This window comes from Rattus norvegicus, chromosome 17 (assembly GCF_036323735.1).
Source record: "Rattus norvegicus strain BN/NHsdMcwi chromosome 17, GRCr8, whole genome shotgun sequence".
In the NCBI taxonomy this organism is placed as follows: Eukaryota; Metazoa; Chordata; class Mammalia; order Rodentia; family Muridae; genus Rattus; species Rattus norvegicus.
In genome coordinates, this window is record NC_086035.1 from 93,099,766 (window position 1) to 93,117,419 (window position 17,654).

General features: G+C 43.7%; 1 protein-coding gene across 2 annotated transcripts in view; it reads left to right on the forward strand.

Moving 5' to 3' along the window:
- The window catches only part of Nid1 (nidogen 1), a 73,404-nt gene that overhangs the window by 30,753 nt on the left and 24,997 nt on the right, over positions 1-17,654 (forward strand). Inside the window, exons 5-9 of one of the 2 annotated variants that reach the window (XM_063276080.1) lie at positions 2,087-2,236; positions 5,162-5,413; positions 7,384-7,579; positions 10,719-10,969; positions 12,315-12,458. In XM_063276080.1, the coding sequence (XP_063132150.1) occupies positions 2,087-2,236; positions 5,162-5,413; positions 7,384-7,579; positions 10,719-10,969; positions 12,315-12,458 (993 nt within the window). 2 annotated transcript variants of the gene reach the window in all.

Here is a 17,654-nt window from a genome sequence, read left to right on the forward strand (position 1 = left end):
TGAACTTAGGACCTCTAGAAGAGCAGTCAATGCTCTTAACCATTGAGCCATCTCTCCAGCTCATTGACAGGAAATTTTAAATCATGAAAACAGGAAAAAAATAGGACACCAATTGAGAAATCATTAAAAATATTTATTTATTTTTATATTCTGTGTATGCCTGTTTTACTTGCATGTATATATGTGCATGCCTGGTGCCCAAAGAATCCAGAAGTCATCAGATCCCCTGGAACTGGGATTACAGATGGTTGAGAGTTGCTATGCAGGTGTTAGGAATTTAACCTGGGTCCTCAAAGAGCAACAAGTACTTTTACCACTGAACCATCTTTCCAGCTTCCATCAAGACTCAAGTAAATGGGCTCATTAGAGACTTTAAATGTATCTTGTAGGACCCTTTACTCTTTCTACTAAGAGGTTACTATAAAGCTTCTTAGAAACAGTTAGTCCATTACTCTAAGTCATGTTTTCTCATATTTGTTTCTCCTTTATTCTTCTGATGGACTTCATTACTGTCTGTCAATATTGAGTACCCAAAATGGACAAGATGGGGATTTATGCTCACTACTGAAGCACAGAAGTGACTACGATGCCATTTGGTTGAAAGAGGATTTCATGGATTCCAGCGTTATACCTCATAAACACTGTTCTCTGGATTTAGGGGAGAGAAGGGGCACCCTGACTTTTCTGCCAGCAGTATTCATCTTTCGATTTTGTTATTGTGTATGTTTGCTTATAGATGTTAAGTTACGAGCCTCATCTTTTTTCCTACCCCTCCTAAATATCTGAAATTATTGTTTATGAAACTGTCACATTTGTTTACTCCCAACAACAAATGGTGGTGATAGTTTGAGAAGCCCAGACTTCAACTCAAAATATATCTGTGACAGATGGCAGTGTTTTTGTCCCTTTTCCAAGTCATTTCACTGTGTTTATTAGAAACATCAGCTGTCTGAAGCCTACAGTAACGTTCTGCCCTCAGATACACAGAACACAGCAGACCCATCAATGGGGAATTGCTGACTGGATTTTATGTAGTCACAAAACCTTGGGTTTACTCAGGTGCTCTTTGGTGCAGTCACTAATCATCTTTGTACACACTGGAAGTTTCAAGTACTTGCAACCAATAGAATATATCTTAGGATAAATTTTATTTTCATCTTCACTATAAAGTTAATTATAAACAGGAATATTATTTCTAGAAGTTCACTCCTCTTGGGATTTTGAACTTCATTCCAAACTAATTTGCTCTAGCCAGATCATTAAGTTTTATGGGCAGGTTTGCAAGTCTAGTAAAACAAACCTGGGTGGTGGAGATTTAAATTGGAGAGGGATTCCTTTTGAGTCGTGGGTCAAAGAATCTTAGAAGAAATTTAATCGAAGAATTGTTTGTGATCAACTATTTTAAATTTTGTTTTTATTTTTGGAGATTATAATTACATCAGGGGTCTGGAAAAAGGACTCAGTAGTTAAGAGCACTGACTGCTCTTCCAGAGGTCTTGACTTCAATTCTCAGAAACCACATGGTGGCTCACAACCATCTGTAATGGATTCTGATGCCCTCTTCTGGTGAAGACAGCTAGACCGTATTCATATACATAAAATAAATAAATGACTCTTAAAAATAAAATAAAATAATGACATCATATTCCCCTTTCTTTTATCCCTCTAAACCCTCCATATTTATCCCTCATCTTACTCTCTTTCAAATTCATAGCCTCTTTTTCTTAAATTGTTGTTGTGTGTGTATTTCTATAATGATCAGATTTTGAGTATATAGGAATATAATATATGTATACAGAATATACATATACATACACACACACACTTCAAAACTGTGGCAACTTTAAAGCATAATTTCTTAGCTTCTTTTAGACGTGTGTACTTCAGTGATCTGAATCATGGAGCTTTATCTTTATCCATGTGACCACACTCATGCCATGGGCTTTAGTCTGTTGTGGTTGCCTTGGCCCCTTGAAAGTCTTAGGTAGATTTGAGTCCAGTTGGCTCAAGGGCACCTGTGTGGAAATGCCTCTCAGCTGAGAACCTGCAAAGCTCTGACAGGTACGCTTCTGTTTTCTCCAAACAGTATTCAGCTACAACACAGGTTCCCAGCAGACGTGTGCCAACAATAGACACCAGTGCTCTGTGCATGCAGAGTGCAGAGACTACGCTACTGGCTTCTGCTGCAGGTGTGTGGCCAACTACACGGGCAATGGCAGGCAGTGCGTGGCAGAAGGTAATGTACCGTTCCTGTGCATTTTCAGCTTCACAGAGAAGAAAAAGAGTGGCTTTGGGTCTTGGATCTTGTTTATAGATGTGTCCTTTGCCCTGATCTCTGTATGACATCATCTCTGTTACATTCTCTGTTACATTCCTCCCAGGATTGTCCTTTCTCTTCTCCTCCCCCAATTTCCTTCACTCGTAGCTTTGTCTTTGACGTCCTCCCTATCGTTGCTTGCTTTTGAGACACCATCTTGCCATATAGCCTAGGCTGACCTCAGACTTGAGATTCTCCATATGAAGAGTGACAGGCTGCACTGTGTACCCCACACATGGCTTGAGTCTTTAGATCTAAGTGTATTGCTTGTAGATCTTTCTCTCCTTCCCTTCTTCCTTCCTTGCCTCTCCTACCAGCTCTGTCCCTCCCTATCTGGCTTAGACCAGAGTATGTAGTGGGCTCTGTTTTTCCATTGCTTCCACCTTCTTTTCTCCTGTCCCTGAAACCACATTGTCTTGGCTAGGGTTTTACTGCTGTGATCAGGCACCATGACCATGGCAAGTCTTATAAAGGACAACATTTAATTGGCATTGGCTTACAGGTTCAGAGGTTCAGGCTAGTATCATCAAGGTTGGAACATGGCAGCATCCAGACAGACTGGTGCAAGAGGAACTGAGAGTTCTACATCTTCATCTGAAGGTTGCTAGCAGAATACTAACTTCCATGCAGCTAGCATGAGGGTCTTAAAGCCCACACCCACTGTGACACACCTACTCCAACATGGCCACATCTACTTCAACAGGGCCACACCTTCTAATAGTGCTACACACACTGGGCTGAGCACATACAAACCATAACACACATCATGCCTGAGGTGAAGCTGACGGGGTGTTGTCCTCAGTTCTAGCTTGTCAGACTCAATGCACATCCAGCTCCAAAGTGGATTCCATGATAGCTGAGGTCAGCTTTGACCTCCGTTCCCCAAAGGACTGACTACTCCCTATGCCCACGCAGTCAGAGGAGTCTTTTGTGTAAGTCTAAGGGTCTTTGTTACAGTCATTGGAGACCTTTGGGGTTATAAATTAGAATGAGATAAAATGACAGAACTTTGTACTTGGCCTTTGACCCTTCAAATGCCACCAAATGGCCTCATTTGTCACAAGCTACCTTCACATGGGGGCTTCAGTTGCTTTGTAGAATCTGACTAATTAAAACCTAGTTGGAGAAATATATTCTGTTTTCCAGATTCCTTATCATTGCTATCCTGAAATCAGTTATTTTAATTTGCTTCCCCCCCATCCCCAAACACAATTGTTTCCTTCTGGGTCAGAATTGAGGAAAGTGAGATTTGTTTTATTTTCATCCTCCTCGGCAATGAACCAACATGCGGTTTAGATGTCATATTAATTTGGGAGAATGTTTTTAATTTTAAACAGTTTTTTATTTCCTTCCAAATCTTATCACCCCAGGGGGTGGGTGCTTTGAGTACTAGGCTTGGCTTTTATACCTTTTGCCCTAGGAAAGGCTTCCAAAATCCACAGGAAGTGTGGATTTTTCCTCCCTCTCTCCCTCTGTTCAGCTCTCGGTGCTGGGCATTGAGTCCAGGACCCTATGCTTCTCAGGCAAGCACTCCACCAGCTGGGCTATTTCTTCAGCCCCACACCCCATAATTGCTTTATGGTTTAAGTATTTGTTGGACTTTTGCTACTTAAAATTTTTTTTATACAGGCATGCATTTTTTATACAGGTGCCTCATGTCTAAAATCCTAACAGTCAGGAGACTGGGACAGGGGGATTGGTATAAGTTTGAGGCTAGCCTGGGCTACAGGGTAAATTCCAGGCCAGCTTGGGCTACTGAATGAGAGAGACCCTGATTCAAAAAACCAGGCGGGGTGGGGGAGGGAGAAAAGCTAGGAAAAGTTAGAGTCTGTTGGAAGCACTTTATTTGGCTTTCTTAACTTGGCTTCCTTTGTTGTTTCTGTAATGTTCTTGGAATGCATTTGGGTTTTTTTGCCTTTAGCATGCAAGGGGTCATAGGATCCCCAGTGTAATGACACAGTGGAAGTACAGGATTACTTCATGTCAGATATGTCCTGGTTGGTCGGTGACCTCATTTAGCAGTTTTCCTCAGATGATAGATGACACCCAGGAACACGTCCATGTGTTCTGGGAGGAAGGGGTAGAGGCCATGTTTCTGATCAGTCACAATCTAGAAAAATAAATAAGATATATCATCTGTGGCTGATAGAGGGCCAGGTGTGGTGTTCAGTGGCAAAGCCCTCACTAATCTCCTGTGCCAAAAGAAAAAGGAAAAACTTTCAAAGAATTTAATTCTATGTCAGGCTTCAGCAATGTAAGTTGACTTTTATTTGACCTTTTACTTACATCTTTTTCTTATTTTGTAGTATAATTCTTATGCCTGTGCATGCCTCTCTCTCTCTCTCTTTCTTCCCCCCTTCCCCCCCCCTCTGTGTGTGTGTGTGTGTGTGTGTGTGTGTGTGTGTGTAGTGTTTGCTTGTACACACATGTGAAGGCCAGAGGTCACCATCTGTGCTGAGGTTACAAGTGTACATTGCCACACCAGGCTTTTTATATGCTAGGACCCTTATGCTTATGTAGTGCTGGGACTCTTATGGCCTGTGATACACAATTATGAATAGTTTTTATTCTGCCCATTATCAGTCATGTGGGAGAAAGGAGAGGTGTTAGGATCCCTGAGGACCCTGGTGCACGATGGTGGGTACCTAGCATTCTGCTCATTAGTAGCCATATGCAACAGAGGCAGGAGCATTGACACATAATTACAAGTATTTTCATTTCCCCCAAACCAGTTTCCCACAGAATTGTCACCTCTTTGCTTTCATAATGAATAGACGCATTCTTCTCTTTGGAAGGTAGCAGAAAAAAAAACATCTTCACCTTCTCCCTTTGTCTCTGGCCCAGGCTCTCCACAGCGGGTCAACGGCAAGGTGAAGGGAAGGATCTTCGTGGGGAACAGCCAGGTCCCCGTGGTGTTTGAGAACACTGACCTACACTCCTATGTGGTGATGAACCACGGACGCTCTTACACAGCCATCAGTACCATCCCTGAAAGTGTCGGGTATTCCCTGCTTCCCCTGGCACCCATTGGAGGCATCATCGGATGGATGTTTGCAGTGGAGCAGGATGGGTTCAAGAATGGGTTTAGCATCACAGGTAACTGAACGCCCCCAATTAAAATGAATGAGCTACATAGTCACGGAGGAGGTCTGAGAATGAATGGGTTCGGAACTCTTTCCTGTGGATGCCTGGAAGCATTTCATTTGTGGACAAGGGCTCCTCTAGTTCTTCCTCAGAAATAAGGACAAGAAAAAATTCATGTATAATACTATTCACTAAGGCAGGCTATATGGAACTATGTTTTGATAAAGGAATGGTTTCTTGATGGGGATTTAGAAGTTCTCATATTTGGTGTTGAGGAGATAACATAGCCACTGAAGTGTTTGTATTGCAAGTATAAGGACTTGTATTCATTTCCTGGAACCCACATAAAAAGCCAGGTATGATGGTGTGTACTGATGATACCAGCCCTAGGTAAGCAGCCAGCCTAATTGTCAAGCACCAGGTCCCAATGAGAGACTCTGCCTCAAAAAACAAGGTAGACAACTTTTGAAGAAAACATCCAAGGCTGACCTCTGGCTGCCATACATACCTATACACATAGGTATACCCTTATACCTACAAACATGCACATACCCCTTCATATACCAGTATACCTATGTACAAAAGTGTGCATGCACACATGCAATCATGCACACAAACCTCTTTTTCTTTTTTTAAAGATTTATTTATTTATTATATAAGTAAACTGTCGCTGTCTTCAGACACACCAGAAGAGGGCATAGGATCCCATTACAGATGGTTGTGAGCCCCTGTGTGGTTGCTGGGAATTGAATTCAGGATCTCTGGAAGAGCAGTCAGAGCTCTCAACCGCTGAGCCATCTCTCCAGCCCACACAAAACTGAATACACAGATACACCCTCACACATACAATCTTGCAGAGACCTGCACACAAACATAGAAAAGTGTACACAGTCATTTGAGAATGGCTTAACATTTTCATATCTCCAGGGAAAAGAGCCTGCCACTTCTAGCTGGTAAGACCAACTTGATCAACACCATCCTCTTGAATGCCAGGAAACTCTGGAGGCAGAGGCCTTGTTCTGTAAGGAAGACTGAATCTTTTGTGGATTTGTGGGCAGATCACTGAAGGGATTTCTCCTTGATGTTACAATGTCTCCTTCCGTGTTCTGCCAAGGTCAACTCCTTGTAGATGTTGGGTGGAGCCCAGGGTGGAGGAGTCTTTGCCTTAGGGTTTCTATTGTTATGATGAAATACCATGACCAAAAGCAAGCTGAGAAGTGACCTAAGCAACTTGAGGATGGATAGGTATATTTGGCTTACATTTCCATAGCACTATTCATCATCAAAGGAAGTCAGGACAGGAACTCTAATAGGGCAGGAACCTGGAGGCCGGAGCTGATGCAGAGGCCATGGAGGGGTGCTGCTTACTGCCTTGCTCTCCAAGGGTTGCTCATCCTATGTTTTTATAGAACTTAGGACCACCTGCCCAGGGGTGGCATCACCCACAATGGACTGTCTCCTCCCACATTAATCTTTAATTAAGAAAATGCCCTACAGGCTTGCCTATAGTCCACTTTTATGGAGGCATTTTTTCAACTTAGGTTCCTTCCTCTCCAGTGATTCTAGCTTTTGTCAAGTTAAATGAAACTAGCCAGTATAGAGTTCACCATCATTTCCAGGGCACCCATTGTCCTGGGCTGGGTACATTAACCCTACCTCCTTCTCAGCAGACCTGCCTTCTCCCTCTACTTTGCCTCCCCCCAAGCATTCCCATCATGTCACAAATATCCATGCCCTTCCTCTCTCATGTTCTCCTTTCTATGTTCATGTGTCCTAAAAATATATATTTAAATATATGATAATGAACATGTAAATTTAAATCTAGATTCTGCATAAGAGAGATAACTCACAATATTTGTAGTTCTGAGTTAAACAAGCCAGGGCACATGAGTTCTTTACTTGACTCTTACTTCATGAACTTAAGGCCAACAGGAGGGTGTACTTGCCAGATGGCAGGGTGACAGGCCTGTCTTATTTTCCAGGGGGTGAGTTCACCAGACAAGCTGAGGTGACCTTCTTGGGGCACCCAGGCAAGCTGATCCTGAAGCAGCAGTTTAGTGGTATTGATGAACATGGACACCTGACCATCAACACGGAGCTAGAAGGCCGAGTGCCACAGATTCCCTATGGTGCCTCAGTGCATATTGAGCCCTACACTGAGCTGTACCACTACTCCAGCTCAGGTAAGTCCCAGACTGGGAGTCCCAGGGCAGCCTGCCAGTCAGCATGTGCCCACCCACTATGATGACCTTGAGTTCCTGGGGCAGTCTTCTTGGGATCTGTAAAGGGAAACACAGAAGGCCTATTCTTTATTTTAATTCCTTTCTCCCTAAGTGCAAACAGAAGACGCACTTGAAGAGAATTTAATGGGAAACAAGAAAATAAGGTGCATTGGAACACATCAGCCATTCCTGCCCTTGGGAAGCTGACTTAGAGGGATTGCTGCAGTTCCAGGCCAGCCTGAGCTACATAGAAAAAAAAAAAACACCCAGAAAATGGAGTGGAAACTATGTCAGTTGGTTGAGAGCTTGCCTGCATACATTGAATGTATAAAGCCCTGACTAAGTTCAGTTTCCAGCATTACATAAAGCAGGTCATGTGTCAATTGCCTGTAGTCCCAGCATTTGAGAAGGGGAATCAAGAAGATTAGAAATTCAAGATCAGGGCTGGAGAGATGGCTCAGCTGTTAAAGGCTAGGCTCACAACCAAAAATATAAGAAATTCAAGATCATCCTCAGGTATGCAGTGAGTTTAAGGCTAGCCTGGGCTACATGAGACCTTGTCTAGAAAAGGAAATAAAATGACAAAAAAGAACTCCAGGAAATAAGCCTGAATACAACATTTAGATTTAAATATATTTTTGCAATTTCCCCCTATATTAATGTTATATGTTGTCACTAGTATGTAATTCAAGATTTTATTATAATGTATTTATTTGTAGTTTTTATACTTATTCTCCTTTTTGGCATTTGTTTGGAGCTGAAAAGAGTGGCAAGAGCTTCTATCTGCCACTTACTCAGCTTGGCTAGTTCCTACATTTGCATTTGTATTATCACACACACCTACACACACACACATGCACTCACGCACGCACGCACACACGCACACATACTTTCCCCCCCAATTGTCCTCATAGGTCATTGCTTAAGTGCTTCAGACACTTCTTTCATGAGAAAAAGAACATTTTCTTACATAGTTCCATTAGAAAGTCAGGATTATTTTTAAAGCTCCGTAGCCTAAACTTGTCTCCTACTGAAAGTCAACTTCCTGTCTCTGCCTCCTACATGCTGGGATTACAGGTAGAAGCCAGCACATCTGGCTTCTGGCATTTAGCATAGAAAACCCGGTGTGTAATCTTTGGCTTGTCATTTCCCTTTAGATCAATTGCACTTCGTTATTAATCATGAATAGTTTCCTTAAGTGGCTTTGAAAGGCCTTTTTAAGGACTCTGTCCTCATCCTCCTGCTCCACTGAGTTGAAATGACCTCTTGCGCTGTGGATTTTGGCCACGTTTCCATCTGTTTGTTTGTTTGTTTGTTTGTTTGTTTGTTTATGCTGCTAGGGACTGGACTGACTTCTCAGGCAAACACTGCAATGCTGAGCTACATCCCAAGCTCTTGGCCAAATTTCTGTCTCTTGCAATATTGTATTGGGAATAGAGCCCTGGGCCTTGTGCATACATACTAGACAAATGCCCTACCACTGAGCTACACCATCAGCCCCTCTTTTTATTTATTTTTTTTAAGAAAAAAAAATAAAGTTTTAGTTTTTAATTTTTAAATTAGTATTGGGTGAGAAGAAGAAAAAGAAAAGGAAAGGCTATGACTGCTCCTAGGTGTGGTGGAAGAGAAGGTTTATTTTATAAATATGTGGGAAAGCACAGTCTGAGGCAGAGACATCTGGCAGAGTCCAGAGTAGAGCAGTGTTGCCTGAGGAGAGGGAGAAGGGGGAGGGGGAGGGAAACCAGGTGCAGCAACCAGGAAGCCCAAAGCTATAAAGAGAACAAATAACAAAAATGGTTGCTGCTGGGAAAGACAGCCTAGCCTCTGGGGGTTGGCTATGCCTGCTTGTAGGACCCTGTAACTGGTAGAGACTAGGGAGAACCTGTAGGCCAGTGTCTGCTTTGATATGTTAACTAAGTACCTCAGCCTTTTGTCCCAGGATTAAAACCTAACTAGTGTGTCACCAAGTTGCCTAGACTGAACTTGAACTCATCCTGCAGCTCAAGCAGGTCTTTAACTTTCAATCCTTCTGCCTCAGCTTCCTAAGTAGTTGGGATGCAGGTCTGCATTAGCAAGCCTGGCTTTCTGACCTCTTTCTGAGGTTCAATCCCTAGAAACAGAGTCATGCTGAGTCAAACAGAATGAGCTTTTAAAAATGCCACTGTTAAAAGTATCATCCAGGCATGTGGTACCCATGACCAGGGCTCTGCAGCTCAGTCTCATCCTCCTTCTAGGGCCTGGGAGCCTGGGGAAGGAAGGAGAGATGGGGCTGAGGTCCCCAGACTGCCTGCAGCCAGATGGCCTGCTGGCAGCCAGCACATGGGAGCTGGATGGGAGATAGTGAACACTGATCTTTTATTTATCCTCTGGCTTCCATGGTTCTCATATGGAGCAGCAGAACTCAGAAATAAAAAGGGTCCTTTATACTTAAAAAAAGGGGGTGGTGGTGGAATGGAGGGCTTTGTGGCCTGGGCCTTTTCTGGGTGGAGAGACTTTCTCTCCTCTCCTTGGCTATGATTTGCTCTTGATAATTTTTCTAAAACCATTGCTACAAAACATTCCACATTGCATCTTTTAATACCACAGAGGTATTTAATCTAAGATGGTTGGGGGCAACTACTATTTATTGATTCCTGAGTGAGAAATTCTATGGAAAGCAGTTCAAATGTCACTGATCTTATAGATTCCATGTAACTCACACACACAACCTCATCAGATTCTTACCACAGTTCCTTCAGTAAGAGAAGCTGAGGCAAAAGCAGCCAGCTAGTACCAGGTTGGTGGCTCCAAGCTCAGCTGGCATGTGGCGGGAGGAGTGAGTCCAGGTATGCCTCCTTCTGAGAAGCTGCTCTTTCTGTCAGACCTCACTTGTCTGTAGATGATAGGAATCAGCTAGTACTAATGAGAGTCGCCACTGATGATGCTACAGGAAAGGAGAAGGCAAGCAACAGGAGTCCAAGCACAAATGGTCCTGTTTAAGTTGCTCCAGCAGGCCTGTTACCTGATTTCATTGTAGGCCGAAACTGTTACTGACACCCTCAAGGCCTTTGATGAAGCTTCTCACGCCTGTCTGTCTGTCTGTCTGTCTCCCACACCTCAGTGATCACTTCCTCCTCCACCCGGGAGTACACGGTGACTGAGCCTGATCAGGACAGTGCCGTGCCCTCACACACCCATGTTTACCAGTGGCGTCAGACTATCACCTTCCAGGAGTGTGCCCACGATGACTCCAGGCCAGCCCTGCCCAGCACCCAGCAGCTCTCTGTGGATAGTGTGTTTGTCCTGTACAACAAGGAGGAGAGGATCTTGCGCTATGCCCTCAGCAACTCCATCGGGCCTGTGAGGGGTAAGGAGGGGGGACTCATGCAGGCTGTGTGCTTGCATATATCTCTGTACTCTGCATTCATACCTATCAATCTCTGCTTCTTGGATTTGGGATTTTAGTCTCCTACTCTCTGTCTATAGAAGAAAATGATGGTCAGACATCCTGTGAAAGAGAAAAAAAAATGCATGGTCATCAGTGGCTCTTGGCAAACAGACCAGCTTTTGTTCACAGAACCAAAGGCCTATTCATGGGGATGTCTGGGCTATTTATTCATGAGCTATCAGGGCAGAACGCTATCCTGATGAGTTCCCTCACAGAGCCAACCAACCAAAGGCTACTGCTGACTCTAGTGAACATTAAAAAAAAAAAACTCTATTTAAAATTTAAAACTAAAAACAATATTATCTTTTAAAGGACTATATTAATAATTGTTCATAGTGTGGGATATGAGCTAAGTAATTTCAACAGGCATATCCAGTGAGCAGTGATCACATGAGAGAAATGGGTATGTCCATCCCCAAACGTATCATTTCTTGGTGTTGAGAGCATTCAAAATCTTCTCTATTAGATATTTTGACAGGTATGATTAATCGTTGTCATCTTTAGTTACCCTACTGTGCCACAGAACATTAGACCTTATCCATCCAACTGCACCCGTGGCCTCTTAACCATCCTTTGGCTTTCTCCCCACCCCCTCGCCCTTCCCCACCTCAGGTAGCCATTATTCTTCCTCATTCTGTGAAATCGCCATTGTTAGCACTGACATGTAAGACATTGTCTTTCCGTGTCTGACTTATTTTCATTCAACACAATGATTTCCAGGCACTTCCATGTAGGCAGAACCAAAGGATGTAATTCCTTCTCATGGCTAATGTATCTATACTATATAGATAGATATATTAGTTGCTTTTCTGTGATAAAATACCAGGATCAGAATCAACTTATGAAAGAAAGTAATTTTATGTTAGGGTTCCGTAGAAGTCATCCACGATGGTTGGGGAGGTCTGGCAGCAGGTAGCTGGAACAGGAAGCTGAGAGGATGTCTTCAGCCATAAATGTGAAGCAGAAAGGGTAAACTGGCTGTAAACTCAAGGTTTTTTACCAGTAACTTACTTCCTCCGGCAAGCTACCGCCCAAAGATTCCAAGACCTCCTTAAACAGCACTACCAACTGGTGAACAATAATGACCAATACATGAGCTATGAGGAACATTTCCCATATATATATATGGAGGGCAGAGCTTGGTCCCATTGTAGTACAACATAGAAGGCCCTGGTTCCCTTTCTCTGCTCGTTTGCAGTAGTGGCTTACTTCCTGTGGTAGGAGGGCTTTTGGAAGGTTCTTGAACACTGTGTCTACTTCACAGATGGCTCCCCTGATGCCCTTCAGAATCCATGCTACATCGGCACCCATGGGTGTGACAGCAATGCAGCCTGTCGCCCTGGCCCTGGAACACAGTTCACCTGTGAATGCTCTGTCGGCTTCCGAGGAGACGGGAAGGCTTGCTACGGTACTGCTTTGGGGTCTGTTGTGTGGGGTGCTGAGGTATCAGGCTGGGAGGAAGCCTCCAGGTTCTGTAAACTAGGAAGCTGGGTGTATGTAACAAGAATGATTGTCCTGAACGTGTGATATGCAAACATTCCATGAAAGGCATAGCTGGATTGTGTATGCTTTATATACCCTCTTGCTGGAAGTCCCTTGTGAGTGGACATAGTACACCTACCTTTTGACTATTGTACACAAGGGTGTCATGAACATGACTTCTGTTGAAGGCCCTGCCTTCGGGTTTTATTTGTTGTTGTTTTATTTTGTTTGCATAATCCCCAAAGCGATTCTGTGGATCATTCTGTGCTTAGCTTTTGGAGGGCAATCATACTGTTTTCCCTATCAGCTACACTACATTCCTGTCCCTCTACAATGTATGGGAGTTCAATTTTATCCATCTTCACTCACACACACATGGGGGCTACTGCACTGATATAGAAGCCAGAGGGCATCTCATCTGTTGTTAGGATCTCTGTCTCCTTCTTTTGAAACAGAGTCTCTTACTGTTCTGGAGCTTAGCAGTTGCCCTGCAAGCGCCAGGGATCCTGTCTCTGCATCTCCGGTGCTGGGGTGATCACAAGCATGTGTGTCGATGCCCTGCTTTCTGTGTGGGTTCTACGGATGACACACTTAGGTCCTTGTGCTTGCACGGCAAAGGCTTTGCTGACTTCTTTAGCTCCCAAGCAACAATTTCTCTATAACTTAGTCAACATTTACTGTCTATATTGGTTTTTCTTTCATAGAAACCGAGGCTCATTAGTCTGAGACATTAAACTGAGCCAGTGAGTAACTCGGGTCTCTTAATGGAACACCTGGAGCCCTGCTCCTAATAGCATTTGTTTTATTATTTAAAATTTAACTTCAAAGGCTTGCAAGTAGACAGCCTGGTATTTGTCTGTAACTGAATTTTAATCTCTTACCAAAGGACAGTTTGTCCTTGCTGAGGCCGAGAGTGTCAGGTACTTTACCCAGTGCCACTTAAACCTGTACTGAAGCCCTCACTAATGAGGAGAAATGCTAGATGTAGTTGTCTACATCTAGAGTAGTATGCACAAAAGTATCTATCGGGCAAAATGGGCTGCTGTCTTTATCCCTGTGTGTCTAGGCAACAAGCCCTGGCAAGCCCAACATGTTTCAGATTTGGGAATCATGCTGGGTCAGGTCTGGGATCCCATCTTGCTAGCAAGAGGCCAGGTGTGGTGTATTGATCCTGTTGTAGGACGTGGGATAGGGGAGGTTGCTATGGAGTGATCCTTCCTTGCAGGACGTTTGCTGAGTGCCCTGAGACGCTTAGCAAGCAGAGGTTTGTGCTTACAGATATGCGTGGTGTGATAGTTTGGATGAGTTCTTGCTGATGACATTGTGTATTTGGTACTAATCAGTCTGGACTCACCTGTTTGCTCACAGGGCATGGTAAAGGAGACACAAGAACTGACTTGCTTATGGTTGTCAGTGGCCAGTCCTTCCCTGTCACGAATGGCTACATTGGCATAGGACGGTTTCAAGAAGCATGGTGCTATTTTGGGTTATTTTATGTGCTTGGAGTCCTGCCATAGAGGGGCTAGTTGTGGGAGACTTGTTGAGGATGAGGGATTCCTTTAAGTCTCCATATCTTCTCAGTCTGTAAAAAATGTCATCAGCCACCTACATATTGATAGAACATGGTTTATTAGTTGCCTTTCTTGTTGCTGTGACAAAATACCTGATAAAGTAACTTGAGGAGGAAAAGGTTTTAGTTTTGGCTCACGGTTTGAAGATGCCATCTATCATGGCATGGGAAGTCATGGCAGCAGGAGCTTAAACAGCTGGTCACATCAGTGTCAGTGAGCAGGCAGAGACGAATACTGGTTCTTATTGAGCTTTCTCCTTTTCATTCAGTCCAGGAGGCTCGTCTCCTAGGTGATTCTAGATCCGGTCTAGATGACCATCAAGATTACTATCGCCTGTGGAGATGTGTCTGCTGTTGCTTATTGTGACCTTTTCAAGCAGTTCTTGGTCCCAGGGAGTGCTCCTCTTAAGAGACACAGAGATGCTCCCCCTCCCCGTGACTTTGTGTACTCTGGTCACTGTCCCTGGAAACACTTGGCCAGCCTTATTGAAGAAGATGGGTGGCCATGCATGCTCTTGCTTTTGTCCGTGATCAGTCATTGTCCTGGAATATTAGTCTGGTGAAATGTGAGGATGTCTGAGTCAGGCTCCTTGTTGTTCTGAGTCACCAGAACAAGCCTCGGTGTTAATGCATCTGGACATGACGCTTTTGACAGGAAATTGCATTAAGCATCTGGATTTGTGTGTTGTTTTAACCCGGGGAGATTCCTGAGAGGGGAACCAGGGTGAACCTCTGTGATTCAAGTCCGCAGTGGGATAGATGATCCATGATATGCAAAACGAGGCTGTTTTTAGCTAACTGTCTCCCAGTGAGCTTCCCAAGTAAACTGGAAAGGATTTTTTTGAGGGAGATCCCAGAGCCCAGTAATTTACTTGGGATTCACATTAAATGGCACCCACATATCCATCAAATTGCAATCTAGAGTAGCAGCATCAACTAATATCTCAGGGAATATTTCTGAGTCTCTAGAAAGCATTCCACATGTCAATAATCTCCACAAAGGGCAAGGCATTTATAAAAGAAAGAACTTGTAGAGACTTAGAGTCATTGAAAATGTACCAAGAGTAGTCACTGTGGGGGAAAAAAAATTGAAGGATTAACCTAGGACCTGTGATTCCGAGTCTTACAGCCCAAGTTCAAATCCTAGGACCCCTGTCAAAAACTGACAGCATGCACCTGTACTCTCAAGACTCCTGCAGAAAGATGAGAGGCAGACAGAAGAACCACTAGGAAGCTCAAGGGCAAGCTCAGCCAGAGTACAAGGCACAGCAAAAACAACAGAGAGACCCTGCCTCAACTGACTTCCTGAAGTTGTCCTCTGACCTCCACATGCATGCAGTGGAATGTGTGCACTCTCACTCACACACACACACACACATACACACACACACATACACACACACACACACACCACACAATAACAACAACAACAACAATTTTAAAAGTAATTCCAAACTGTATAGAACAAATCTGTGATACTAGCACCCAGCAGTGAAGCAAAAGGATTGTGAGTTTGAGGTCAGCCTGGGCTACATGAAGATACTTGGCTTCAAAAAAAAATGTTTTTAATAAAAATAAATAAGCCATGGTTTTCGTATTCAGCTAAAAAGGGGTTCTCCTCTTTTCAGAAAGGATGTTGACCAGATGTTGAAAAATCCTCTTCAAGCAGATGTTATGAGGTGCTATGAACAGACGGTTGCCATGGTTACCAGGCTACAATGTCCATCAACAAAGGGTTAAGGACATGGACTCAGTTAAGAGAAAAGATTTAAATCACACATGAGGAACAATTTACAAACTGTAAAGACCATGAGATCTTAGTGGGGACAGTGGGAAGGTCTTGTCCCGATAGAAACAGTGGTGTCCAGCCTGGCTTATCCTTACAGACCTGATAGTGTGGGAGCAGTCCTCCTGGACCCCACTACACCAAGGTCCTGTTGGCCTGCTGTGGCCTCTGCAGCTCTTGCATAACACATCTTCCATGTCTGTAAATGTTCCCAGCAAGGAAGGGGCTTGGACAAGTTCCCTCCATGACTTGGCCTTGGCTCTTAGATGGAAAACTGATGTTCTGGTCTGGTCTCTGTTTGCTCTGAGCCTTCAGACTGCAGCCCAGCACAGGAGTCCAGCCACCTGCTGTGAGAGTTCTGGGAGTAATACAGAGCACAGGTGGTAGGCGTGACAGATTGTGCTTTATGCATGGGAGCAACAGCTGGTAGATGGAGGTAGAAACCCCATTCTCAATCCTAGTTCCACCTCTCCAGGTACTCCTGACAGTGTCCGTTTGTCCAAGATCCTAAATCTTGAACTGTACACAGCGTGCATGCGCACACACACACACACACACACACACACACACACACACACACAGAGAGAGAGAGAGAGAGAGAGAGAGAGAGAGAATACCACACCAGCCCTATCTCAGGAAAGATTGTGGACCCTCTCTCTTTGGCGCCAGTATTTCAGAGTGTCATTGGACAGATAGAATAATGAGGGGTTAGCAACATTTCTCATCTAAGCCAACCAACCTTGTACTACTAGTATTCATAGATAAGCCATAGCCAGACTTGTCTGGTGGCCATCTGAGGGCTATGTTCCCAGAATGCACTAGGATATAAAATAGGTGTATGGTTATTATAATCATAGCTACACGTCTTGAGTGTGCTGTCTGCTCCCTTAACCCATACTCAAACGAATGCACTAGTGAGTTTATAATATTTATTTACTAATGGGGAAACTGAGGCTAAGCAGTTGACTGCCCAGACAGCATAAGTCAATAACAAGAGGAGGCAGGATTTAAACCTAGTTCTGTTCAACCTTAAGTTTTCATTGTTAAATTAAGACTATAAATGGAATGTCTTCAAGTAGGATTTCCTTTCTGATGTAACTGAACCACGATGATGGCTGTAGTACTGTCACATGAAAGTCCACCATTTCTGCCACTTGAGTTCATTAAATCCTAGGTAACATTAAGAAATTCTCATTTCGGGGCTGGAGAGATGACTCAAGGGTTAAGAGCACTGACTGCTCTTCCAGAGGTCCTGGAGTTCAATTCCTGGCAGCCGCATGGTAGCTCACATCAATCTGTAATGAGATCTGATGCCCTCTTTTGGTGTGTCTGAAGACAACAACACTGTACTCGTGTGTGTGTGTGTGTGTGTGTGTGTGTGTGTGTGTGTGTGTGTGTGTGTGTGTTAAGTAATTAAGAAATTCAATTGGCCATAAATTGTCCAGCCTTTCTTTATAATCATAACTGTAGAAAGGTAGTTTATTTTAGAGATTACTTACTTTTACTTTGGGAACCAAACCTGGGTCCTCTGCAAGAGCAGACCTCTGCTTCCTTAAATGTGTTTTTGCCATTCCAGTGTGTGTAGCTTGTTTTAATGTGTGTCCCCTTGGTAACTCATTCAGAAGGAAGCACACATACATCAATCACTTAGAATAAATGGACTGAGGGTTTCACCTTAAGTTATGTAAAGGGCAAAAGAACCAGTGTCTATTTTATATTACTTTGGGTTTGTAGGAAAATGCTTTTCACTTTACCTTGTTTCATGA